This window comes from Acanthopagrus latus, chromosome 2, assembly GCF_904848185.1.
Source record: "Acanthopagrus latus isolate v.2019 chromosome 2, fAcaLat1.1, whole genome shotgun sequence".
In the NCBI taxonomy this organism is placed as follows: Eukaryota; Metazoa; Chordata; class Actinopteri; order Spariformes; family Sparidae; genus Acanthopagrus; species Acanthopagrus latus.
Genome location: NC_051040.1, coordinates 6,491,381 through 6,519,319, shown reverse-complemented (window position 1 = coordinate 6,519,319; position 27,939 = coordinate 6,491,381). Strand labels below are relative to the sequence as shown.

General features: G+C 39.5%; 2 protein-coding genes and 1 long non-coding RNA gene across 6 annotated transcripts in view; 2 read left to right on the top strand and 1 right to left on the bottom strand.

Annotated features, from left to right (window-relative positions):
- The first annotated feature begins 438 nt into the window (after positions 1-438).
- On the top strand, positions 439-22,032 carry LOC119032656 (SR-related and CTD-associated factor 4-like). 2 transcript variants are annotated; one of them, XM_037122095.1, is made up of 18 exons: positions 439-708; positions 2,039-2,122; positions 2,641-2,685; positions 2,810-2,971; positions 3,061-3,178; positions 3,336-3,469; positions 3,562-3,708; positions 3,804-3,877; positions 5,013-5,109; positions 5,391-5,474; positions 5,638-5,723; positions 6,022-6,203; positions 6,929-7,029; positions 7,121-7,234; positions 7,350-7,506; positions 7,604-7,698; positions 20,649-20,787; positions 20,985-22,032. In XM_037122095.1, exons 1-18 carry the CDS (start codon positions 679-681, stop codon positions 21,404-21,406), a joined length of 2,271 nt encoding a protein of 756 aa, XP_036977990.1. In that variant the 5' UTR covers positions 439-678; the 3' UTR covers positions 21,407-22,032. The 2 variants fall into 2 exon arrangements, with proteins under 2 accessions (XP_036977990.1, XP_036977980.1); XM_037122085.1 differs by having other exon boundaries at positions 442-708; positions 20,982-22,032.
- Positions 22,033-22,466: 434 nt separating this feature from the next.
- LOC119033217 (T-lymphoma invasion and metastasis-inducing protein 1-like) overlaps positions 22,467-27,939 on the top strand; it is a 45,328-nt gene continuing 39,855 nt past the window's right edge. For 2 of the 3 annotated variants that reach the window (XM_037123054.1, XM_037123090.1), the window contains exon 1: positions 27,685-27,855. The gene's annotated coding sequence lies outside the window, so the exon portion shown is untranslated. Of the gene's footprint in view, positions 22,696-27,684; positions 27,856-27,939 lie in introns of those variants that run through there. The other variant, XM_037123036.1, reaches the window with a different exon arrangement.
- On the bottom strand, positions 26,087-27,598 carry LOC119033277. The gene is made up of 3 exons (XR_005079213.1): positions 27,497-27,598; positions 27,008-27,292; positions 26,087-26,702 (listed from the first exon to the last, which is right to left on the bottom strand). It is a non-coding gene; the product is annotated as an uncharacterized LOC119033277 (long non-coding RNA).

The window sequence follows — 27,939 nt, the reverse complement described above, 5'->3', positions numbered from 1 at the left end:
TTGGCCACAAGAGTGCATGACAGAGCCATTCAACAGAGTGCAAAGAAAATACCTGTTCTGTCGTAGTTTGCGGATGAGTGGGTCTGTTGAACCTGTTTACACCAATGCACCATTGTGAGATTTTTCTGCTTTATGCGATATGATGGATCCTTGGCAAAGAAACACTGATATTCTGTGGTGGAAGCTGCCAATGGTTGCGGTACTACATGCTAGGGGGCGTCAGCGTGCGACCAGCGCAAAGTTGAGGGTTGAATCTGAAGGCTTCGGTCTTTAGCTGCCATTAAAAAGTCACAGAAATAGAAGAACATTATGGAAGCAGAATAAATGTGTACAGGTTTACTCACCTCTGTTATCACCGGAGCACAAAGCGAGAGAGTTACAGACAACCAAAGCGCGGAGGCAAAGGCATTAAGGACAGAAAAATCCTCCTACAAAAACCAACGAAGAAGAAGGGGGCGTCAGAAGCTGACGGACGCGCACCACGTACGGGGTGGAACCGCGAAGCAGGCAGCAATTCCTAGCATAGCGGAGCTTTGGCTAGCTATGTGAGCGCATCAGAATAACACTGAGCCTTATAGATTCGCTGGTTATCTGTTTTGTTAGCTACATAACTACAGATGGTTATGATACCGTGGATGAGATAAGTTCGTCAACCAGTTTTCAGTACAAAGAACCGTCATGGATGCAGTGAACGCGTTCAACATGGAGGTAAAGTTTACTGTTTTACTACAGTCCAAAAGAGCAAAGTCCGAAGGCTAATGCTAACTAATGGCAGTTGGTTTGATCAAACGCCAGGTGACATGTAAGATAGCTAAGCTAATAGCGAAGTTATAATATTTGATTTCGACATGGTGAATTTGTTCAGGTTGAGGGGTTAACATTCGTTCGGTAATCGTTGTCTTTTTAATCGTAAACCTAGCTTGATTGGATGTGTTAGCCACTAGCTTGTCCGTTAATCTTGCGAGGCCTGCGTTTGTAGTGTCGAGCAAATTGTTGACGTAAACCGTCGAGACCACGATGTGCTACCAGTTGAAAATGTGCATATACTAACACTGATAATCTGTGTAACTTCATGCCCACTTCATGTTGTGTGTCCAATTATTACAAATAAAGCTAACGTTAAACCGTCGCTTTGGGTCACGAGTTAACGTCACCGCTGCCACCCACCACCATTGTTACGAGGATCATTTTTATATAACTTAAAATGTCGATCTCTCTAAATCCTTCACACACCTTGCGTCGTTAAACATAACACAACAAAGTGCGTGTTGTGTTGTTGTTGCCACCGTAGGACCACAGACGGTCATTCGAGCCTTGTCGTATGTTTTGAATGTGAGTCTGTGATGGTGGGTGGTAAAAATTTGAGGGGTGTATTTCAAGTGTCAGATTCTAATCAGGTGCTGTAATGACCTGAATGCTATTCTCATAGTTAACATGATTCTTTCAATGATAAACCCCATGTATGAATGAACGAGTGAACTCGCCTGATTTATATTTCTTTCTTGTAGAAGTTGATTGATAGGCTATATTTTAAATCAAGGCTACAGCAGCGGTCGAAATTGGCTTGCATACATACATGTGTGATGTGAGCCTGAGCTTATCAGCAAACATCGTTTATGGATCACTCTCTAATGCATAGATCCACTCCTCAATTGCAATTGCCTGATTATGGTTGAAGAGTAAGTTGTTAACTTAAAACAAGCTACATCGATGACAAATCCTGTCTCCTTGTGAGAATGGGAATCTCTGTTTACCCATGTCAAGTAGGCTGTGTTTATGTGTTTATGAAGAAGAACATTAACCATGCAAGGCTTAAGGTGGAAAACACTTTATTTAAACCATCTGTTTCCTTAATTATATTCCAAATATTGTACATTTCCCATTAGAAACCATAAGGTGATGGCTGTATGTTGATGTAGTAAAGTGATGTCGGTTTCTGTGTTTTATCTTTTATCTGCATACTAGCTAATGTAATTGTACACTACATTTTTTTCGTTTTGAAATGAACTGACATACATTTCTTTTGAAAACCATTCAGTTGTTCTCCATGATTGACATGAAGCCTCCAATATCCCGTGCTAAGATGATGTCTGTTACAAAATCAGCCATCAAAGCTATCAAGGTAATGTGAATACTGCATCATGTTATTAATGTTTTTGTGATATTAAGGGGTGTAATGACTTCATGACTTGGTTGTTTTAAATTATTTTGGAAGAACCTCTGTGATTAAGCAGACAGAGATTTGGGTATAATGGCTCATCCTTATTTGTCTTTGATAGTGCCATTTCTATTGCTGTGAATTTGTAAACAGTACTTGAAGATGTACTATATCCTTTATTACTATGTTGCAAACACAGCCCTTATTTTGGTGTGCGATACTAACAGAGGCTTCAATAACCTGAACTCAGACTGGTGAAATGTTTTCTCAGAACTAGGTAAATTGGTGTCAGATTAAAAACCTAACAATTTTCATTGGATGCCAGACAATGTTATCCGTAATTAACTGAGTCATGTAGTAAGTAATATTTTATCATGATACTTTTTCATCGTTGTTCCCCACTTGTATGGTTATGTCATTCATCCTAAAAGTATTATGTAGTATGTGATGACTGATGATACCTTTCTTTGTGTTTATAATAGCTTTACAAACATGTTGTCCAGATTGTTGAAAAGTTCATCAAGAAGGTATGAACCATAGAGCCTCTTACTATGCATTATATTAAACATTTGAGGTCCTAGTGCCTACTTTACATGTGCAAGTTGTCATGACACAGTACTGATTAAATATATATTAATTTTTTTATTTCAGTGCAAGCCAGAATTAAAAGTCCCCGGTTTGTATGTGGTTGACTCGATTGTTCGACAGTCACGGCATCAGTTTGGTGTTGACAAGGATGTATTTGGGCCCAGGTTCTTGAAGAACTTCACAGATACCTTTCAAAACCTTTACCGTTGCCCAGAGGATGATAAGGTACTCCATGTTTGTGCTTTTGGTACTATTATTACAATGAATTATAATTTAGAAATAATTCAAAGCTGCAACTGGCTTTTGTCTTTCAGAGCAAAATTATCCGGGTGTTGAACCTGTGGCAAAAGAATGGTGTGTTTGACATGGACATCATTCAGCCTCTGATGGATATGGCAAATGGAGCCATTGTTCCTGCCTTTGGACTGGAAGGTAGAGAAATTAATAACCTCCTCTATGTTTGCATGTCTGTAATGGTGTATCAGAATTCTACCTGAGAGTAAAAGAAGACAGTTGTAATTTGTCCACTATTGGATAAACTAAATGCTTTTACATAAAAATAAGTTAATTTTCTCTTGTTTCTGAACAGTTCCCCCTGACCCCCAACCAGAGCCACAGACTCCTGTCAGTAGTGCCCCAGTAATGCCCTCTGTGCCCCAGCTACCCACTCCTGATGCCTTAGCTGCTGTGGCACAGCTGTTTCAGTCCCCACATGGTCAGGAGGTAAGCAATAATTTTGTGCTCCAGCAGCTCTGTATCATGTCAGGTTAAGAACTGTTCAAATTCTGAATGACTCCTCTCTCCCAACCCTCTAGCTGCAGAGGATGCTCCAGAACTTCCAGCAGGCAGATAAGACTCTGACAGCCACCATCACAAACAATGTACCAAACCCACCTGAGATGCCTGTGGCACAGCCCAACCCATACAGTGCACACACAGAAAAGAAAAGCTCCTTAGCTGAGGTAATTGCATAACTAAGTCTGATAACATTACCTGCTTTGAACATATGCAAATTACTTTTCTAACTTAATTTATTGTGTATTGTATATTTCCTCAGAAACTCCTTGACAGATTCGATTATGATGATGAACCTGATGATATAATGGCTAAAGAAGGCAGTGCCCAGTCACAGTGAGTTCTATGAAATATGTATTGATACATTTGTATTGGTTCTGTATGGAAATGCAGAGACAACAGCACAGCATAATCTTTTTAGTTAGAGACTTGAAAGTGTGTTGCATACATCACACCATTTTATTTCACCACTGATTACTGAAAAGAAATGTGATGTGCAGCTAAAATGTAGTTATACATGAACTGATGTTTTCAATCTGCCATTAGAGGGCAGTAAGTCTGCTGTTGATGTTTTGACTCATGTATAGACCGAGATTAATTTACAAAAAGGAAATGAGATCAGTCCGTGTTTGCTATTGAAGAGGTATATATTTTTTGTTTGCTGTTTTGTTTTTTATGGCTTACTGAGGGTTTAAGTCCCCCTCCAGTCAAAAATGTGTTTTGCTTATTGTTACTACAGTTTTGTGTTTAACCATCCCGCGCAGAATGATTTATGTCTCATTATAAGGCTGTTTTCCCATTCATCTGCCGAATGGGAAGGTTTCTCTTTGCTTTGAATTATTTGAATGAAAAATATTTGCATAAACACAGATTGTGGAATCTTCAGTAAGGGAGAGAAGGACTGGTGTAATTTTAAGTACTTTTTACTAGGTAATGAAATGTTTTGTGGAAAGACCATATCGGCAACAATTGCTTTTCCAATATCTTATGTCCTTTAAACATTTCTGAAGGGGACCTTTTTATAAAAGGGGGACGAATAAGCAAAATGCCACCCACAGTGTCATAACTTGCATATTTTATGCCTGGTTTTATATCGCACGGAACCCCTCTTCATTCTAGTTGCCTGGATTGGATGAAAATGCAAAATGGGCCCATTTCACTGCAGCTATTGATTTGTCAGAGCATTTAAAGCACATTTGCAATTAAGAACCTCATTAATTACTTTTATATAACATATTATCATATGTTATATTAACATGTCCTAGTAAGCTATACCACTAAGTTTGTGAGCACAAATGTAATAATTGTGGGGCTGAAATCCCAAATTACCTTTTCTTGCTATGAAATGTCAAAATAACTGCTGTGACCACAATCATATATTAGGTTTTGTTGTCATTTTTTTTTTTATGTGTTTTTATATTTGTGGGTTTGTAAAACCCAGACTCACTATCTGTATATTTTCTCATGACAGGGGCATTCCTGAAAATGTGTTTAACCCGTTTCCTGGTCAGATGCCCAATGCGGAGAATGTTCATACACATATGATGGGACAGACCGGTGGTGTAGAGGTATCAGATGATTCCTGAATTATGTAATGGTGCAATTTATTCTCAAATAAATTAATTCTAGTACAATAGTAAAATGATTTCCACAAGTTGTTTGAAGCAAATTGAGTTTCTCTTTTTAGTCTTTATTCTCAGAGACGTCAAGCAGAAAATATAAAAATGATGCTTCAAATGTTTGTGTTTAGGTTATGTAGAAGATGAATTGTGTGGAGTTGCAAGCTTTAGTTGAAATGTACTATGGTGTCTGTTTTATAACTATTACCTGTCTTTTTGACATTCTTCAGCATGGTGGAGGAATGAGTCACATTGAACATCATAGGTTGCCAGATGGATACCCTTCCATAAATGAGGCTTATTCACAATCACGGGTAAATCTTCAGTACTTCTTCTTTCTTTATGAAAGCAGTTGTAGCAAGCTGGTGATATCGCCCCTCAAATGACTGAATAAAAATGTGAACTATTCACATTGTCCTCACTGTCTGCCCATTAACTTTGAAGAACTAACATTGCCTTGTCATTATTGTCTGACAGGGAGACTCGAGAGAAGACTCAACTATGAGGCGAGAGGGCAGACACAGAGGATATGGCAGGAGGTCAAGATCCAGATCTGGTTCAAGGTACATGGCTGTGTTTATCACAGACAACTGTAGTGCTGTGGATTATAATCATTACTCTGTTTTTCAAAGTTTTTATCTGGTGCAATAGTCAATGCATCTTGAAGGGTAATTTACATGTTAGAAAGTGTGTAGCAATTAGTGCATTGCAGGCACTTACACTCTAAGCTGCTGCTGCTGACTCTAAGAACTCTGTTCATTTTGCCATTTTTGGCTCAGCTAATGGTGAAAAAGATTGTTGCTCAGGAAATGTATTTTTGAGTGACATCATGTTACGCTCATTTAATCTTTTGTGTTTCAGATCTCCCAGGAGAAGAAGATCAAGATCTTCATCCCGCTCAAAAAGGTCTAGGCATCGGCGATCTCGGTCCAGAGAATGGCGGTGGAGATCGCGCTCACATTCACAGGACAGGAGTGAAAGGGAAAAGGACAGAGAACGCAGACAGAAAGGTCTTCCCAGTTTAAAGAGCCAGACTCTCAGTGGTATGTGCTACAACAGAAACAAACCTGTGAATATGTGGATTATGATACTTATTGTACACATACAGATGCTGGAACCACTACTACATGCAAGTCACAACGTCATATCTACCTTGTGTGACCCTGTTGACTCGAGCCCCTTTGATGTGTTCTTTAGTGTCAGATTTACCAGTGTTTCTTCTGCTTATAACCTGTTCATGCTAAACGTGGAGATACATTGGACAAAGGACAGACAAGGCAATGTTCAAGGTTCCTCAGCAAACTTTAGAAATTTATTCCAGCCAATTGAACAATTCAGTGTAATTAATGGCACTAGCACATAATCTCAGTCAGATGTAAGTGCAATCAAAATATACAGTATTTAGCAGAGTAAATTGGTGTTGATATGGTAATTCTCATTCATGTAGGCAGAAGGTTGTACACTGAAGGCATGGATTATTCTCTAAATTAGTTAATTTTTAATACAGGGCAGATGGTTGCCAACAGGAGCATCACGATTACCTAGATTTACTAGTAAAGATTATTTTAATCATTTTATGTTTTCTGTTTGCCCAGGAAATCTGAGTAACCATTACGGTTACGCTGTAAATTTAAGGTCAGCTCTATCCATGACTGCATAAAGCAGTAATTAAAAACTAAATAGCATAAACGTTTAAACAGACAGTAAAGTTAGACAACCTACATTTTGTACACCCTCCCAAATGTTGCTAATGTCATTTTTCTTTTAGTTTGCAGTACGACACTTTGGGTTGGACAACTAGACAAGAAAACTCAGCAATCTGACGTGATGTCCCTTTTGGAAGAGTTCGGCCAAATAGATTCTATTAATGTAAGTTTGAACGATTGCCGTCAACCCTTCTGATCACAAGATAATGCTATGAAGTATTTTCGGTATTACCTTCTGCTTTCTCTCTGTCCAGATGATTCCTCCAAGGGGTTGTGCATATATTGTTATGGTTCACCGACAAGATGCCAATACAGCCTTGAACAAACTTAGTAGGGGGTCATACAAAGTCAATCAGAAACCTGTTAAGGTACATAAACTCTTACTGACATAGCTCTAATTTCCAATTTTATTCTTCTTTTGTATAACCTCTTTTAGTGATGACTGTGAACTAAATCATAAAAGCTAATGTCATTCTTGCCTAGATTGCTTGGGCTTTGAACAAGGGCATAAAGTCCACGCACAAAAAGTTCTGGGATGTGGAGCGGGGAGTTACCTACATTCCATGGAGCAAAGTCAAAGTTGAGGAGTTGGAGGGTTATCGGGAAGGTGGTATGCTGGATGCAGAGACACTAAATCCAGGTAAAGACTAAACTATTCCTTGTCTAAGATTCACCCGCTGCAGTCTATTGCATGACTGTTTCCCTTATGTTGTCATTTTATTTTACATTGTGCACAGAGTGGAATCATGCCATGGACCTCAATAAGCTGCCAGCTGTAAATGGAGCTCATGAAAATGTACCAGCAGATGGAGCCATCGCTGCTCACATTCAGGTAATGATAATACAGTCTATAGACACCTTCTTTTTCATATTAAAAGTTATTCCATTGTATTGGTTTAATGGCCTTGGTGTTAAAGGCTTGCTTCATAATCTTTCTTTGTTGCATATTAGTAGTGGAGCTTATCTGAACCACCCTTTCATCTCATCTTTATAAAGCTCAAGTCACTGCAATTGTATTTAAAGATATTACTCAGGTGAATGACTTAAATTTCTAAAATCAGAAATATTGTGCAGCACATTGTTAAAAATATTGTGTCTTAAGACAATCCCATTCCGTTAGAAATACTCTTCAAGTCAAGAAGTACAAGTAAGGCGCTATGTACAAAAATCTGAAAGGATGCTGTAATGGCACTGTCAATGTGTCTTTTTTTATCCCCTGCTACTGATAGATTGTGGACAACAAATCTGTAAATCTTGTAATCAAGAAAATTAACAAAAAAAAGCCTTAGCTGTCCAAAAAATTTCACCGGTCACCATTTACTACTGTCTGCACATCTATCTTGTGTAGACGAGATGCCGTGTTCATAGCCTCAGTCATCACAGCATGCTACCTATGCAGCATCAAAGCCCCAGAGAGTTTTGTGCAGTCGCCTACTGCTAAATGCTTTCAAGTGCCTTTTTTAATAAAGTCATAAAATGCACTCACAGTAGTTGTCTGAGTTTTTGAAAGAACCAAACCTGACATGGTGTCAGAAGCGGAGCTACTGTGGGCGCTTGGTTAAGATAATAAAGATTGGACATGAATTGAGCAGTGTCAGCTGACTAAACTTAGCGTCATCTGTATCAGCATTACCACTCAAGAGAAGTTGTTTTCCATAAGCACTTGCAATTAAAATCTAACTCAGATTGTTTACTTTATGCTTCTGTCTTTTAATGTCTGTATTATATATCCAAATGAATGTCATCTGTAGATAACCCTGTGAACATGCCTAAAAACATCAAACACAAATCTGACACCACAAAGGCTTGCTTAGTTTGTTAAACCATAGGACAGTTTAAGGAGTAACATACAACTGACAAAAATACTCACCATGTCAGCCAAACTAGAGATCAGAAAAGGGGTTGGATGCTTTTCAGTGTCAGCACTGGTATAGAAGTAGTTTTGAGGTTTGGCAAGTCCAGTCAAAGAACTCAATTAACCTTTACTACTTACCACGCTCCATATCAAGACTGTATTTATCATAGGCTGAGGCAAAGGTTCAAGGCCAGTAGTTATGCTGTCACCCTCGTACTTGGTCAGTACTGATTGGATCTGAATTTTTTCACCATAAGGGATTTACACTTTCTGGTCTGGTTGACACGAAGGCAATCATGAAATTGGCTGCTGATCTTAAGTCCAGCAGCGGTAGCTTTTTGACTGTCTTGGCGAGTATTTGGGTTGATGTGCATGTGAATGTTTGCGGACTTGTGAGCTCCATGTGTCACCACTACACAACTGAATATACCTGTGGATGACAAGTGGTTGAAATGGAACATTTATTATGGAGGTTCATTCTTTGTGTCACTTTCAGTACCTCTGATGCTGTTCAGGCCGAACGGTCACTGGATAGTTTCATCCAGTTACCGATGTCTTAATACTTTCCCTCAATCCTGCAGGAAAAAAATAGAAAAATACTTAGAATTGTCACACTTAAATGCAACCTTAAAACATGTTGGTGTTTTGAGCATCTCAATTTAATTCACTTAATTCTTACTCAGTAGTCTTGACCTCACATTGAACACTGATGTCCGTGAAAGTTTGCAGAAGAGTTCCGATAGACTGTAGTGGTTGTATTTCACAGCTTTCTGCCCAAGACTTGTGCATTTAGAAACATTTATGAGCGGAATTTAAACTGTTAAATTAAAAAAGGAGTTCTTGATTCTGTCGTACATATAGATGATTTATTTATCTTCTAAGAAGGGTTGTCAACATGTAACTCAACTTTCTTTGAATCATAATTTTTTTTTTTCACCAAATAAGCAGACAAATCTAATATGGTGATTTTCTCCAATTACTACAATTCAGATAAGCTCCTCTGCTGATAGTTATACAATTCAGCAATGCTTATTCATCAGTCTCTCTTTTTTCTTTGCGAAATATATTTGCATCTTCACTCAGTAACCTTGTACTGTGCAGTCCAAGTTATTCAAATAAAGTGTGGGATTTCCAAAAACTACTGTGGTATGTGTAGAGGGAAGAATTTCTGTTATCCTTTCTCTGTTTTCAGTAACTAAGCTTATTATCAAGAACGGTTGGATTTGGCAGAGATATCCTAACTGTCAAACTGTGGTCGACTGACAACACAAATGTTTAAATCTGAGAACACATAAACCAGCTTCTTGGTGAGAAAATTGTATGTGTTTTGGTTGCAATCGGTGTGACCACGGAACAAATGAATATCCACAATAATTTTCAGCTAACAGTGACTCAGTCGAACAGTACATGGGAAACTTAGCTTTTTGACAGTCAACAGCACTGTACTTAGTACTTAGTATACCTGATAAAATGCGCCACCTCAAAGTGAAGAACAGTTGCTTACAAGTTTTGAGGTCAAGAATATCTGACTGTCGGCTGCTGGTGGGAAATAAAGGCCCGATTGAGCGGAAGAGTGTCCAAGTGGGAGTTAAGGTAAGCTGACAACATCGTTAGCAATGTACAGTGATGGAAGAGATATTCGGCTCCTTGAGTAAAAGTATATAATATCCAAACCTTACTTAAGGAAAGGCATTGAAGTATTATCAGCAAAATATACTCGTGTCAAAAGTAAAAAGTGCATATACCCTGTCAGTGCTTGCTATTATACATTAGGCCTAAATGTGTTCTTTTGATTAATATTACTGCTGCTTTATTGTGTATGCAGTGTTACCACTGTAGATGTTTAAGACTGGGCTAATTTCAACTCCTATATATACTCCTGGGTAGAAAAATCTACAGCAATGCACTATATTCTATAAGATTATATTTCTGCAGCATGGCTGTCCTGTGAGAACCACGGATCTACTAAACAATCTACTTTTCGTGGTGTCAGAACAACAGCCCCGTTGTTGGCTTTGTTACAAGCAAATTTTTAAATCGTTTATTAAGCATAAGAGATTATTTTCTCAGCCCCTAAAGGAACACTTGATCCCCCAGTTTATCAAATTCACCAAACTTGGTTTTCAGGGCACAGGAACAATATGAAGTATTATAATCTAAAAAGGAATTAAAGTGGTCAGACAAATGAAGTGGGGTCAAAAGTTAAATAATTTCATCAGTGCAGTATTGGTATAAAGTTGCATAAATGGAAATACTCAAGTAAGGTACAGGTACGTCAAACTTGTACTTTGCTGCATTCAACCAATTGAAACTTAATCTAAATATTGCACTAAAACTGCCAAGTGGTGATGAAAACTGCACAGACACATTTTTAAATTTAGTCATTTTGAATCAAGTCATACTGTCAACCCTTAACATTTTCTGTACGAGGTAGATCGGGATATAAATCTGTTACACTCACTGTCCATATACTTCAGTACATATAGCAGGTTTAAGTTATCGTTTTTTCTTTGTACTGGAACTGGAACTTGAGCGCGTGCCATTGATGGAGTTATTACAGAAAAGCTCCACAATCCTTACAACAAAACTACTCAAACACCAAACACCTGGAACACACTGTACTTGAGCAGCACATGCGCTTCTCAGAACCTCCTGGTTTTCGTTTTGGCACCCTTATTAACAGGTAAGAGCAGGCACGTAGCCTGGTTGAGCAGCACCTCTCATGGTGTTTTTATAGATTTGTCACACTGCGGTTCTCAGCAAAAAATAGTACAGTTAAAATCACATTTATTATCTTTTGTGACATTTGTGGAAAGGAGCCTCCAAATTTAAGCTATACTGGAAGTTTCAAGTCAGCTTAGCTTGAAATTACATAAGATTTTTGTGATAATAAAATAAACTTACTTGGCCACAAAGGGATATGCGTCCAAATGTAAATATTATTATCTATGTCATCAGTCATATCACATGATGTAAGACATGTTTGCATGTTGTGTGTTTTTCGCTTTAAATGTCTGCAAAAAATAACATGCATCATGACGTCAATAGACTGCACACTTTGACCTTACATACAGTCACTTTATGGCCACTTTATACTTCAGTCTATTAAATCTGCATTAAGTACAGAAATAATGATTTAAGATTTGTCTCAATGAAGCACCTGCAAATTGCTATTTTGAAGATGGCAACTGAACTTTGAGTTGGCTACTGTGTGTGAAGGCCACATGTGGCTGTCGTCACATGTATGTGAAGTTCATCAGGGCACATTCAAGGAATGTCGCTTCAGGAGGATAAGGAGTTTTCTCTCTTCGTTATGATGGAGGAGATCATAGAAAATTGAATTGAAGATTGGTACTTAAGTCTTGACATCTTAAGCTTAGCTGTTTTTCTTAATTGCCTCCAAATCTATCATATCTGCATCTATCAGCCTTATACTGTGTAATTTTAGCTGTACCAATTTTTTTTTATCATCTCTGCCAATCAGTACAACAAGCTCTGTGGTAGGCATCTTACCAATTTTATTTTTTTGTTTAAAAAATGCTCCTGTTTGCTTTTTGAAAGGATGCACTAATCAAGCTGACCACTTTCACTACCTACAAAGTCTTCGACTTTGGTTATTCATCTTTTTGGCTTTGGCATCGATACGAGTCTTGTAGATCTAACGATTCATTTTACTTTAGGAATTACCTCTGCATTATCATTGTTTGGCCATCTGCCAATTACTTGGCCACACACTGATACTCGATTGATAGTGATGCAAACTAAGGTGTACCCTTTTGTTTTCTCTAATATTACTACCTTCAACATTGTCCTTTGAACTGTAGCTTTGTGTGGTTCAGTGATGGAAACGTTTGATCTGTCTTTACTGTAAGATTTGATGTATTCATTTAGGAAATTGCATGATGACAGGCCGCTTTCCTTTTTCCAACATCAGTGCACGGCAAATGGTGCAGTTTCACCACCTTTGCTCTCTGGATCCCAGCCACTGTACCTTGACTGGCTCTTCTGTCTTTGCGGCATGTTTGGTTTGTGATACAGGGGTCAAATGAAGCATTTCAACACATGTGATGTGGGTGGTATGTTGCCCTCAAAAGATGGATTTTCACCATCTGAAAGCGCACCAGAGAGGACGAGAGAAGTGACTGAGGAAGAATAAGTGGCAGAAATGAGGCATGAATAAGCAGAAACAGGTAGAAATTATTGCAATTATTGAGGATGTTGTTAAACTGTTGCATTTGTTGAATTGTTCAGGCCTTGTCAGGATGCTCGATTTACATGTTTAAATTATAAAAAAAAAGTCTCATAATTATTTCCGTCTATCCCTACAGTGATTAAGTTTCAGAATTGTCACCTTTATCCCCCCTCAGTTTGTAAGACTGAGCAGGCATGTTGGCCTAAAATGGGTACAACAGAAAATATCATAGCAATTTAATTACAATGAGCTGTGTTCAGTTTACACAGGCAACTAATTTTAATATGTCAACCTCAAAGTTTTATCCCCTCTTTAGAAACATTTTAGGCCTCTGAGAGCTTCTTTTCTACAGTGTTTTTATAGTTAACAAACTAAGTATACATGAAGCAGAAGTGGTCTGCAAACAAAACGGGCAGAAGTCAGCATCAATCTAGCTGTTTCACACTTGATTTATGACAACAAATATAAAATCTTGAAGAATGTAATGCTATTTATCAGGATCCACTTTTCAGTATTTAAGGGATAAACTGTCCACATCAATGTTCATACAATTTTTTTTTTTTTTTACAATTCGTTTTTATAAAAAATATCATCTTTCCGCGCAACAGCTGTGGAATTGAAATGACAAATTGCGGTCCCTGTCAAGTTAGATGGATGAGAGTTAGGGCTTTTATGACATTTTGTTAAAATAAATGTAAGGTTCTCTAAATGTACACTGGGAGCAATGCTTCATTCCAACTAGAGCAGTGCTTGAAGTGGGGGGTAAATAAGTGCCAGTTTTTCCCTCAGTCACATGTTGGCTCCCAATGGCCTGTCTGACTGTAGGCATGTGTGCGATCTTTCAAATACTCTTCTCTTAGTGTGCCACACAAACGAAGCACTTCCAGCACTGGCAGAAGAGCAGGCAGGCAAGAATTGAAAGGTAAGCATCAAAGTGCCCCCCTGTAAAACCGTTTGTTTAGGACCATTATGATTTGCACAGAGAACCTAGTATGACCCACTTCAAGCACTGAACTGAAGACCATTTTAAATGGGGTTACGCCAGCCGTGACACCCGTCAATATGTTGATGTTCCAACCCATGAGCACTCAGTAGTCATTACTAGTAATCATTATCATGAGTACTCGAACCAGTTCTATGGCAGCACCCCCTCCACTGCCCAACTGCTCGCTTGAAAAGTCCTGTGACTGCGTCTTGCACAATTGTGATGCTATAGTGTTAACAAAATTTGCCATAGATGGACTAAAATGTAAACACCTGGCAAACTCTCATTCTGTTGTAGTACCGGCCACAATAGGTGTTTGGAGTACCACATATTGTTTTGACATACACACACGGACTCACATGGTGAAAACAATAGCAGCCTGGCTATTGCAGCATAAACTAAAAATATTCCTAATTGCACATTTGGATGTTATCACAAATGTGTTTCATATTTAACATCCTCTAGCCTCCACTTGTGATAGAATTTTATTTTGTGACTGAGTGAGAGACACAAGAGTGTGAGATTCAGAAAATGTCATGTGGAAAAACCTCATGCTGGTCTCTATCCTTCATTTTCTTTTTTTAAGTTTTGACATCACAGGTTTGACAGGTCTGCATCATTCTCATGTCTAAAAACATTCAGCTAGCTCAGTCATTAAAAATGATCATAAAGTAAAATCTGAGCAATCTTCTCCTTTCAGTCATTTTCAAGTGAAGTGACATTTCAAAGAAGGAGGGGAATTCTTCAGTTACATCAAATATTACAATGGGTCTAGATCCATGTGTGGAGAACTTCAGATTCACATGAGGCCTCACAAAGGTGAGTGTTATAGAAATGATCTTTGGATACTGGGATTTCCACTCATGGATGAACCTGTGGACTGGTTGGAAGGTAAATGACAGGTTCATTCACAATAAAATGGACTTTTGAATTTTTCTATATGTTTTTACTCATACCATGTGATATTGAGGCAAGTTATTGCCTCATTATTTTCATTTCAAATGTCTGATTAGTAGGAAAAATGAACAAAGAACCAAGGAACTGTATTGACAAGTGTGAAAGCACTGGGACAATACCTGTCAGGGGCATGAGTCTTGATCAAAGATGCAGTGCCCAGCTGTCGAGCTGGTGGGATTTCCTAAGTGGAATAAACCCGCAGGAAATATGGAGCAGCAGAGATCCTGTTATTTCTTCCGATGGAGTGAAACACCAGGGTAAGAGCAGACCCCTCTGTTGCTACACCCATAGTGCCGACTGCATCACGGCTGTTGGACTTGTGAACTGCCTTTTCTTTACTTTGATAGTACTTGAGTAATTGTTAAACAGCGTGAAAGATATTGCCCTTATAAAACATGACAGGCTCTTTTGTGATCTGTCATTATGTAGTCTGTGTTTTACTTCATTCCTATTGGAAAGATGCACTCTCTTATATGTATGTTTCCAAGTAATGATTTAGAATATCTTTGTGCATTTTATTTGCCATAAGATCTAAAATCTATTGCAAAAAATAGTTTAAAGCAGCAGTATGCAACTTCAGAAAAATGAAAACAAAACCTCAACAGTAATGCTCCCCTTCCCTCAGTGCTTCCTCCCTTCAAATGAAGTTCAGGCATATGCAAGTGACAGCTTGCCCAGAATTCAAAGACAGTTTCCTCCTCTTACCTGCAGTGCTAGTTATCCATGTAGACTCTTTAAGTGTGAGTTGCCATGTTTTGGAGATATTGGCCAAAGAGATCTCCTGCCTGCTCTTAATATGATAGAAGTAGTGGCACTGGCATGTGGTGTTCACATTGACATTATAAAACATTGGACTGAGCTTTGGGGTCTGAAAAGTGAAGCCAATGCAGAAGTGCCTTAAACCTTCATTTTGTTCTAATGACCGCGGGGGGGGGGCGACCCCACTGGTTTCAAAAATAAGTCCAATGGTTTGTAAGCGTATAAGAAAGTCACCCTACTGCCCACTTGATTTATTACCTTAGTGAACAGTTTCCTAATGATGCTCATTTTCTAAATGATATCCCCAATTAGAGTAACATAGATGAAAAGCAATTAATGCTTTAGAGTGTGGCAGCCTTGTGATAATCATTATGGCAGTGTTTCCTCACATTGTTAGTTCCAATCAGGAGATCCTCCACAGCTCCACCCTCTTGTCCAAATGTGGTCCATCCTGCTCCAAAAAAACAAGATAGCAACAGCTGTAATACCAAACTCAAGGCATCAAAATTGTAGTCCACAAACCAATGGGTAACAACATGGTGGACTCACACAATAACACATTTTGTTAAACCCAAGATACTTCTCAAAAGTGATTTATTTTTCTTTCTACCTAACTGCCAACAGTATCACCAAGCAAATGTAACAGTACATCTACTCATGAACGAGAGCCTTGTGCTCAAAGCGGTGCAGGATGGAAACATTAATTACGCCATCCTCAGCTGTGCTGTTATGTCCATACTCTCATCCATGAGTAAGTGAATAATAATTGGCATAACAAGATCTGTGGATTATCTTGAGTAACCAGTTAATTATTTGGGTCTTTGTTGAGTTTTTCTAATGTTTTGGGGGGGCTTTGAGCACCACAAACCAAGTGCCATATAGTTCCATTAAATCTGAGAGAAGAACTCACACCAAAACAACCTACATGGATAAACAGCGCTCCAGGTAAGAGGGAAAATATGTATTTTTGTTGTGGGGGTTAATTGACCCTCTGCCATTATGCAGAAAGTTTGAAAATGTCCAACTTGATCACCCCCCGATGGCAGTGTTGATATTGACATTTCAGAAGCATAAATATCCATCACTCCCCATCACCTACTAAGCATTTCAGCAAAGTTGGACTAATTATTGAAATGAAAATAAGGTGATGGAGCATCACTATATCATAGTAGTAAACTTTAACCTTTAGCTGCAATGCACAACTATGTTTTTTCAGACTACCTTTTGTCTTTGCAGTCACAGAGCTATTAGAACTAGTTGACTTAATGACCTAAGTTGGTTCCTGGCGTATCAAACTGTTGCCACCTCAGTCAAATTATGAATTCAGCACTTTCCATGTTTTTCATGTAAGTGCACTTGTTTTAGCAATGGCCAAGAGAGCCAAGAAAAATAAATGTAAATAGCTGGGCGATTCCCAGATTCTCTCGAAATAAAAATGATGTGTAGTGTTTCTGTCCCGGTTTTTACTCTTTCATACATCTTGTCATGTGGGATAAAAAGACCAAATTTACACTGTTTAGAATGTTATTTATAACATCCTCCTTCGGGGAAGATTGACAGCATAAATCTTGTTTTTTTTAAATGTATCTTTCTTTATATACATAACATCAGAGGATACAGCCAAAGAAAGGATTTTCTAACATTATGCATAATGCCTTTAAATGTTGTTTCTATCTTATATCTGTCTATGTGTCTGTTTCTTTGTTTTTTTTTTTGTTTTTTTTGTTTTTTTCACTTAATTTTGAGTTTATATTTAAACTAGAAACCATTATGCAATGTCTTCACACCAGTCATGATGCTAAATATATACTTCTCGTGCAATAGAACATATTACATGTGAGAAGTGAATTTGACAAAACAGATTTACTGTGTCCATCAATGCTTTTTACTTAAATATTCCCTTGTTTGATACAAGGGAATGCACAACATTAACATGGTTAAGTTCACCTGTGCTGGCATTCCCACTTCTCTCGTGTTATGTGTTCCATTGCACCATGTACACTGATTTGGCTGCGTGGCTGGTGTGATCCCTTTGCAAGATCGTCTCTTGTTTTACCTAAAGTCTTCAAGTGGAAGGAAATGATTGAACCTGGGAATACAGTGATCAGTGATTTAAAATGAACGCGGTCCAGGGGGTGCGATGGCCCCTTCCTTCCCTCCTGCCCCTCTACTCCCGGCACCCCTGCTCGGACCACACACCTCCTTCTTTTTGGTCTGAACTACGCACCTGTTAAGTTGAGTGACTGCATCTTGCAAGGTTGTGACACTAATCACACAACAAAATCACACAACAAAATCTGTCCACAGACATAAACACCTGGAAATGTACTCAAAACTGCTTCTGTTATTTCCGGCTAAAATAGTTGTCTACAGCTCTTAGTCATACATACTCTGAAGTTGAAAACAATACCAACCATGCTGTCTGGATGTTAATGACTTCAAAAATATATTTTTGCACGTTAGAAAATTAGATGTGTGTACATGCTTGTATGAAAGGCAGTTGGAACCTCTTGAAGCAAACCAGCAAAAGGGCGATGATATTTCAGAATTGCTTATTATGAACAGTTTGAACAGCTTATTATATAAAATTGATCACCAGACAGTGCAAAAACAATGTTGCGTACAGTGACTTTGAATGTACATAGTTATTTCCGAATGGTCTGACAGGGAAACTTCTCCAGAGCTTTAGCTTTGTGAAAAGCATTTGACATGTGGTTAATGATTGATATGTGCAGTGATGGCATTCATCATCTCCTCCCACTATATGTCATGTAGTGTAGTTGAAACAGAAATACACTGACACTATCCATCCAAAGATTAGTTTTACCTGCAAACATGAGACACACCTGTTGTTGCAGTTTGGTTTTGTATTTGTTGTCCTGGTGTTTTACACTGGGAGGTCAGGCAGTCACATTTTGAGGGTTGACAGCATATTGCTTTCTGTATCAGAAACAAGATTTATAGGTAGACTTGCTCTGTAGGATGTGAGCCCTTAGTCAGCTTTGGCACCAAGGAGAGAATCGTTAATCACCTTGCAGCATGTGGTAGGCTATGAGTTTTTACTTGATGTTACTCTGTGACCAGCAGTTATTCATGCATTCATAGGGTGAAATGTAATTTGCACTAATGATAGATTAAGGGTTGGATGCTGAATACATGACACATGACCTCAAAACGGGGGAAAGAAATTCAGTTTGAATTAAATCAGCAAAGGTCTTAGATAAATGTTTGATCTTATAGAATTGAATTACCCGAGAGTGCAGCCATAAAGTAACTGTTGAGCACTTGATGATTTTTTTTTCTTGTTAAAAATTTATCTAGTTCATTTAAAAATGTTTGATGTCATTTTTGTAAACTCAGCACTAATTTATGTCATGCTGACTAACTTTGATATTATAACTACAGTATAACCTTTATTTGTCAGTTAACTGGTCATTCACAAATTATATAATTTATTATACAGTGTAAAAGTCTGATACTCTTACATATACCCATAACATGTTCTTACACATGAATATCCTTCATTATGTGATTGTCAGACATGCGCAGAAATCATGAGTTCTCTGGTTTAGAATAATTAGTAGCTCAGCAATGAGGCCTGGCAAGATGACGACTACATCGATCCATCCTTATCTGTATTTTTGATAGCAGATGTTTGTTTTCCTCTCCTGGTCAAAGAATATCTGAACACTATCCTCGCAGGCACTAAAACACATCCACCTTTTAACTTGGACCTCAAGCAAAGCCATTGTGGAAATATATGACTTGTTTACTCTTGTTAGGGTGGTGGTTTACGCCCTCAGAATGCCTTTTTGGTTAAACAATTACCTGAGATGTGAACTTCCTCGGCAGTCCCAAAAAAAAAACCTCCCACCTGTCCTCTTACATTTAGCCTCCTTGATGACAAACATTCTACGCTTTATGGTGTCTGTTATACTTCATACATTCATTTATCGACAGTAATGCACTGTATTGTGTTCTCAAGTACGTAGTGTATACAGATCAGTGGCATTTGATGCTTTGAAACAGATCCTATGGGTATTGTTTTCTTCAGAATTGAGGACAGCAGTGAACTCAATATAATTTATTTATTGATCACTTTATGTATGTATAGCACTATTATGAGACTGATGTTGGCTCAGAATTTATCTTAAGGGGTAGGCAACAAATTAATAACCCATTTTCGGTACCAAGACTTGAATTTTATGCAATTATCTACATACTAAATGTCTTACATCTAAAATCCTCATTTAACAGCCTTATTTCACAATGGACCCTCTTCATCATAAAGTGTATTAATACAATTTATTGTGTCCTAAGCAGACGTACTTTGCATTTGCGTGCTTCTTATTCTGACTGGATGACAGTTTTTCATTTTTAATTGAGGACTGATGAGTTTAGCGACACATACATCACCTCATTATAGTATATTGCTCCATAAACTAGGCAGACTAGGCAGTTTCAGAAGATTGGCTCCATGTTCCATTTCCCCTGTGTGTTTAAAGCCGTAATACAGTTAGAAGTAATTGTCATGTTTTACTGTTACGGACGACATCTTATTGCAGATTATATATCAAATGAATAAAGGCAGTTTTACAATACAAATATTTCAGTTACTCTTCTTAAGAGTCTCTTCAGTGTGTGTTTACCTCCTTTTTTTTAACCGTGCACTTCCTCTATCACACACTTGTGTCCGTTTTTACATTGCTTAATGCTTGACATGATGTATGCCTTTTTTGCTTATTTCAGTTTTGTTGAAATTGACGTGAGGGCTTTGGGTTATGATAACATTATAAAGATATTGTGCTGGATGGAAAAGAAATAAAATACTCATCAAGGGATATTTTTTTTTTTAGCAGAGATCATTTCAATGCAAATGGGATGCAGTTGAGCAACGGTGTCATGCTTTATATCATCCTTTAATCCGAATCTGGTGACGCACTTTCTTCTTTCAGATCACCGCCTCGAGAAGGATTATGTGCTCATTTTACAGCAATCTTTATAGTAATGCCATTGTGTTTCTTTGCCTTCCAGGTGCCATCAGTTGAACAGGCAGTACCCATCGGAAGTCCACTTGCTTTTCCCGGCCCCATCATGCTGTCCCCTACATCCATGCCTCCAGGAGGAGCTCCTTTCATCCCCCCGGAGTTTGACCATACAAAGCTGGCACCAGGTGAGACATATATACAGAGTGAAATAGTGGGAGGACGATGAGCGTGCAGAAATGTTGGTTAAGAGTAACTTTGGACATGATGATATGAACAGATCTCTGCTGTAGTTTTTTCACTGTTTTAGGCTGGATGTTACTCAGAACTTTGCCTCTGATTATATCATTTCCCACTAATCTTATCATATGCTCTTTTGCAGCAGGAAGCTTACAACCTCTAGAAGACACTAAAGATTCTGCAGCAGACAATGGCACACCCTCTGATGCATGTACTGACAACCAGCTGGGGTCTCCTACAGCACCAGGGATGCTGCCAGGCCCAGGAGTCATGCAGGGCCCCAGACCGGGCATGCCTCCTCTGCAGCATCCTCCTGGTATGCCAAATCCTCATCTACCTCCATTCCTCCCACCTCCAAACATGCCACACATGCCCCCACAGATGATGCCTGGAGGACCCATGTTTCCACCAGATAGGTTCAGAATGCCACTGCCTTTTCCTCCTCGTGGCCCTCCTTTCCATCGACCTCCTATGAGACCAGAGGGCATGGATGACAGAGATGGGAGGCATTTCCGAAACGGGAGGCCAGGATTTGTGTGCCCACCCTTCCCCAGAGGCAGGTGGTAGATGTTGGCTGATTGTGGAACCTGAGGGGAGATGAAGCAGAACCTCTGTGACACACTAATAAATATCAGGACATCTGGTTCACGAAGGACTTCTATGAATAATTCGGGATGCAGAAACATGTGCTAAGACTTTATTTTATACCACCAGGACTATTTCCTAGTGACAAATGAGCAGGACACTTTATTCAGAATGTGATCAGTGCTCCTTCAAGTTCACCAGGGAAGAAGCTCCTGGCTGTAAATACTTTACATGCTTGTAGCTGTTGGCTATCTTTTTGTATATTTGAAGTTGTGTAGTTTATGCTGATGTCTGTAATCCTAGTAGTTGAAGGTAAAAACAAAGGCAAAGTCTGTATTTTTGAGCTTAGTTTTTTGTGGATGGAAGAAGACTGTAAAAATGTACGATTCATACCTTTTGGGCATCTTGTTTTTAGTATAATGCCTTTGTACCACACAGATGTTTAATTCTTCACCAGTGAGGTTGGATTTGATTTGAAGAAGAAGTGGATTTCATGTCCTGCCAGTAGAGGGTAGTCTCTGTTACCATGGCCAACCTCTGTTGTACATTAAGGTCATACCTTGTAGGATCATGTGCAGTGAATATTAAAAAGAGGTACTACCATTTGATCAGGTGTTTTTTTTTTTTTTTTTATGTTGATCAAACTGATGTTTTTAATTTCTCTCTCAGAAATGTTTCACTCAGCAAACTCTCACCATGCACTTTCATTGGAACATCCAGCTATAGAGACACAGTAATGTGCAGGTTGTCTACCTGTCTCATATTAAAGATGCTAATGATCTAAAGGTCTTGATTTTAGTTATTTGGGTTCTAGATGATGATGATGATATATACTATTATAGAAACACAATAAATAGGTGTAGGTGAGATGAGATCCACAGTCATACTGCATCAGTAGGTTTGTCTTTGTATATATAAAAAAAGGTTATTTCCCTGTTTGCTCACATGATTTTAAAGCCAAACACTTCAGCCACTAGTGTGTGTTTCAGTTTCACACCGTCACTGAATGCCGATTCGAGGTGAGTCGCAGCTGATTGGCTCTGACGGTAAATAAGTGGCATTCTCATGATCCACTTGCACGCCGTCTCCAAGGAAGGTGGGCTCCGCCCCTCTCAGCGGTGTGGAAACAACACGCATGGTCCGTGGACAGGCGGGCAGACCTTGGAGAGGAGGCAGGAGTCGGGGACGTGGATGGGCATCACCGGCGTGTGAAACATGAAGATTTCGGTGTCAGGACGGGAGCAGCCACATCCGGACGGTGGCGGTGACAGGTACGTGAGGAGACCGGGAGGCGCGCGGTGCTGATCACGATAAGGAGAATGTTCGATGTCGATGTTCGATCATGCCTCCGCTTGGTCCTAGCGCCGCCGGCACGCATGACCGCGTCACTCAATCATACAAGTTTATCAGAGATGACGGACGGTGCCGCACTGAGGCGGTCGGTGCGGTCCAGTGGACAGGGCCGACAGGGTTTGTCTCTGCGCGTCTGGTGGTGATTCAGTCAGTCAGACATCAGTGATTTGGTGGTAAAACCTCCCATGTAGCGCGACTGACGGCGGGCATACAGCGGGGTTAGTGTGCATGTGCTCAAATTTCAATTCCCATCCCGGTATGCAAACGCTCATCCTGCACAGCAGCGCTGCAAATGTCGCTTTCCATCAGGATGCTGGTTTAACAAGACACGTAGGAGAACAGGTGCGGTGACCTGTCCGCTGTTAGACCCCGGAGCTGTTTGAATCTCTGTGGTCATTTATACTGTTGGGGAAGGCGAAGCTGCGTACGGCCTCAGTGCGGTAAATTGTTGCATGAAGCAGTCGTCTGATGCCACTGGCTGTTGCACAGCGCTGTTGTTGCTGTATTTACACCTTGCTTTAGGAAGCAGATCATGTGCAGGTGACTCGACTGGAAGGCGATATCTCATTCGTGCAGCCACACCGGTGACCTTATGGTGTCAAGTTTTGTTGCAGCGTCACTGCCATAGGCTGTTGCAGAAAGTGGTGTGTTCCTGTCCTGTTACTGTGGCTGTGATGATCAGCCTGCACTGCTTGGTGCACCAGTGACTATAAACTGATGGGAATAGGCAGTGCTGCATCTTATTTTATTTATTAATGTATTAGTATAACTTAACACTGTGATGAATTTAGTCATTTATTGTCTCTTCATCCATTCTCTAAAGTGTAAGCCTGACTTAAGGCCTGTTTGAGATCGTTCCTTTTTGGTATATGTGTTTGCTGTCAGGGAACTGTTGTTTTCCAGGATACAAATCTCACCAAGGTGTATTTTCTCTCAGTCCAATATTACCCGACTTGTACATAAACAAGTCAGGTAATCCCCTCCATCAGTGCATCATTGATGGAGGGGATTTGGACACCAGAGTGAAGATAATATCCTGATTGTGACAGCATAGATGATTAATATCTCCTGGCAGTTTTTAGTGATAGAAATTACAGTAACGTTTCACCTGCACTGACATGTAACAGAGCAGTGAATCATTATAAACTGTAGTTGTTGCAACACTCCAAGGCATAATATCCCAGTGGGCTTGAAAGGGGGCTGTGGGAAGGTTATCATTTGTTTCCTCACACAGATCATCGGTTTCAATTCATGTTAGTCATGATGGATTCTTTCAGATTGTTCACAGAAGTGTTATAAACACCCTTAAAATCTCTCTCTCCTGCAACATATTCCACCTTTCTGTCTGTCCTTGTGCTCCAGTCAAATCATTTGGCAGGATTATAAATGCACTGCTCCTGTCTCCTTCTCCGTCTTCCTACTCAAACCCCCTGACCGCTACCAAATCAAACCATTCACCTTTTAGCTTTTAAAGCTAAAAGATGATGATGATGATGATGATGATGATGATGATGATGATGATGATGATGACTTTCCTGAGATTTAAAATCTTGTCCCTAAATGTGTTGTGCTGTGTTTTGGAATTAGATAAGTCTTCAGACTCCATCCTCAAAACCCTTTGCATCTTTTTAATGCACCTTTTTTGATTTGAAAGCCCAGTAAGAGTCAGTGTTTGATACTCAAATGATGCTGTATATCTTGAGTGGATTAATATATGTTTCACTTGTTACACTGGACACTGGATGAGTCGGCGGATGATGTAAAGGTTATGCAAGGCGGGGGTTAACTGGGCAGAGACAGTAATCAACATGTGGATGGTTAGATAACCTAGAACCAATACATGACCCAAACAGCAGCTTGAATACTTCGTCTGGTGGAGAACGATGGGAAGAAAACATCCACGCTGGTGGAGCATCTGGCAGAATGGCTTTGCTGTCGATGACGTGTCCTCGGGGTGGTAACCTGAGCCCACCTGTGTGACATGCCTCTACAGAGACTCCTCGCCCTCTCTGACTGTCTGTCTCTGTTTGTGGGGTTGAGTCGTAACTAGTTCTGCTCCCCTCTGTCTTGTGTCCACACACTTTAACTCCCCATCTCAAATGTTAGACCAACATGAGGCAGTGTTGCGACTGGCCACACATGAAAGAATGTCCCCACATTCATATGGTGATTTGTTGGCTTTTTGTACAATTCATGACTTTGTTCCTCATGCGTGTACAGCAGCGAACTACCAAACACAGTTGATTTCTTGAAATGCGCATAATTTAACCCTCACAAGTGTTCTTCGTGAATTATTCATTTCCGTCCCACTTGCACATAACTCTTCATTCCTTTGCAAAGTAAATACAGAAGACAGTCTGGTGTTTTGGTTAGGGCCAAGCGAAGAACATACTGAGCCTAGTGTGATAACACTAACACAGACCATTCATTCTAATGTCATTAACTACTGTTTCACTTACTGTGGTTTTGAACTTTTTTAAATCTACAGTTTTGTTCTAAGCGTCAGTTTTTACACAATGACTTGCATCCCACTTGCTGATTAAAAAGAATCAGCAAATAAGAAGAGGAGTTGTGCTGTGGAAAATATTAAGTTGTTAGGCCACAACCGCAAAGCTGGAAATCTTTCCCACCAGGAAACTTCTGTCATTCTGCTAAGTGGCTGATTGTAGGAGTACTGAGCTGAGCGAAACCCTCAGCAGCGTGCACACGCATCTCCACATGTGGTAGGAAAATACCATCTTAAAAGCCATTATTCAGCCCACCAGCTTTCTAATAATGAAGTGACCACATCTGTACTGACTACACTTTACTCAACACCACTGACAAAGTTGTTTAAATATTTGAATAAGCTCTGAACTCCAGTGGTGTTGGTGAGGATTTCTGTATGTTTGATTAAACGCTCTGTTCAGTGAAAGGAGATTCAGTGCTTCAGGATTTTAGTTTAATAGATTAGATGATCGACAGATTGAAAGATTAATTTATGTCATGGATTAAGTGTCATAGCTTTTATGTGACCATCTTCGCAAATATGCAGATTTGCTCCTCTTCTGTTTTATATCATTGATTTATATCAAGTGATTTGGGTTTTGGACTATTGGTCAGATAAAGCAGGCAATTTGAAACTGTCATCTTGGCCTGTCGGAAATTATGACGCGCATAGTCACACATTTGTATAATTTTATATGCAGATGATAAGGTGTATCCTCCTAGATTTAAAGCCCTAGCTCTAAAATGTTTTTCAGTTCTAATTTACAGGACAGCTGATTCACTTTCCCTCTGTATTACGGTTGAAAAATGACAACTTAAAAATGCACTCTGTTAAACACTTTTAATTCCGAAGTGGCCTTCTCCCACACAAATCATGTAATGGAGCAGCTACATTGTGTAACAGTGTTGATGTTGCAGCTGTGACTGATCTTCTGTCCAGACTCTCATGTTGAATGCAGTCTGCACAGACCGATTGCCAAATTTGTCTTGTGAGAATTATCTGCTCTCTTTCTGCACAGAACAACAGGCTCCTTATATCAGAGCAAGATGTTGCAGCCATATATAATCCTCTCTTCTTCTTCTTTTTTTTGCAACATGTATATCAGATAATCACATTAGGCGGTAATTGGATTGTTTTTTTCTCCATCGGGCAGCTTTGTTCCCTCTCCAGCCCAAGTTGATGAATGAAGGTCAACCATACTTTCCTTCCACCTCTGTTTACATCCATGTTGTATTGAGTTTCAGACAAGAGCTCGGCTGTCCCTTGTTCCTCCTGACAGGACATCTGTCTCCATTAGACGGTACTATTGATGTCCTGCTGTATCAGTCTGTCTTCCACCATCTTTGGACAGTTGAAAAGACCAATCCCATTGTCCTTTGCAGTCAGCCACATTGTATATGTCTGAGCGTAGAACCCTTTTGTTCTGGACCCTGTGAACTAAGCAGGTGATTCACTGAATATCTGAACCCTAAATCAGAGTTTCACATGCATAAGAGCCGCAATGATCAGTTGATTGACAACTATTATAAAAATCGATTAGTCATGAAATACTTTTTAAGCAAAAATGTCAAATTTGTCGTTTTCAGCTTTTTAAACACTTTCTTATTTATGATAGTAAATGAAGAGTTTGGGGATTTTTAACTCTTGGTTGGACAGAAGAAGCAAGATGAAGATGTCACTTTGGGCTCTGGGAAAATGTGATGAGCTTTTCTTTATTTGTGATTAATCGTGAAAATACTCACCAGAAAAGTCAGTATTTAACATAATCTGTAGTTGCAGCCCTACTTTGCATATTGTTTTTATTTATTATAAGTTGTAGAAGATGGAAGTAGCCTGATATTCCCGCATTTGACAAAGTGAGGTCATGTGTGATGAATTCATGATGTGCTGACAGTCAGCATAATCCGGAAAAGCACCTCGATGACTTGCCAAGATCTGATCCCTGATTCCCTCCAGAGGACGGCCCCTCTTAGCGCTACGACGCGCTCCATATAATGTGAGCAAGGGTCGAGTTGTGTTCCACTAACCTTAAAAAGGCAAAACTCAAAGTCAGAGGTTTTTTCACATTTTAATTTGAAGCTTGTAGCTGAAAACCACTGCAGACACATTTTATATGGTTCTCAGTTTGACATCCAAGCATAATGAAGATGTGGTGTTGCTCATGAATTATATCAAACTTAAATGAATATTCTCATCAAAGTCAAAATGAATAAGCCCTGTGCTGCGTGCACCTTTTTTAGAGTCAAGCAAACAAGTGCTCCCCACAAATTAAGTCGACTTGCCTGCACCGTTGAGTATTGACTTGATCTTCAAAGCCTCCTTTGAGGTTGTGGTAGAATCTGAAAAGTGATTTCTGAAAAGATTCTGTTCCACTTACAGTAGGCTACTGTTCCAAAGTGAGAGGCCACTGTGTGTATATTCAAACCAGTGGATGGTCTTCAGTAGCACTCTGGTACTTCTCTCCACAATGGTCACAGGGTTTGGAAAGACATGACAGATGAACATTAAAAGGCCTCATCAAAGCTCTGTTCCTCCTCCTATTTCTGAGCTGTGAGCGGGAACGTATGACCGGCTGTCAGAAATACACATGGTGATGATCATCAGCTTCACGTGGCCAATAGAGCCGTGTGGTTTTGGATGAATAATAGATACTGAGTGCACTAAACTGCTCAGT

Bases quoted from the DNA above. Each gene is read 5' to 3' on its own strand.
- LOC119032656 (XM_037122085.1), top strand. From the start codon at position 679: ATGGATGCAGTGAACGCGTTCAACATGGAG. The intron at 2,123-2,640 runs GTAATGTGAATA...TGTTTATAATAG, and splicing joins CAGCCATCAAAGCTATCAAG to CTTTACAAACATGTTGTCCA. The intron at 3,709-3,803 runs GTAATTGCATAA...ATATTTCCTCAG, and splicing joins AGAAAAGCTCCTTAGCTGAG to AAACTCCTTGACAGATTCGA.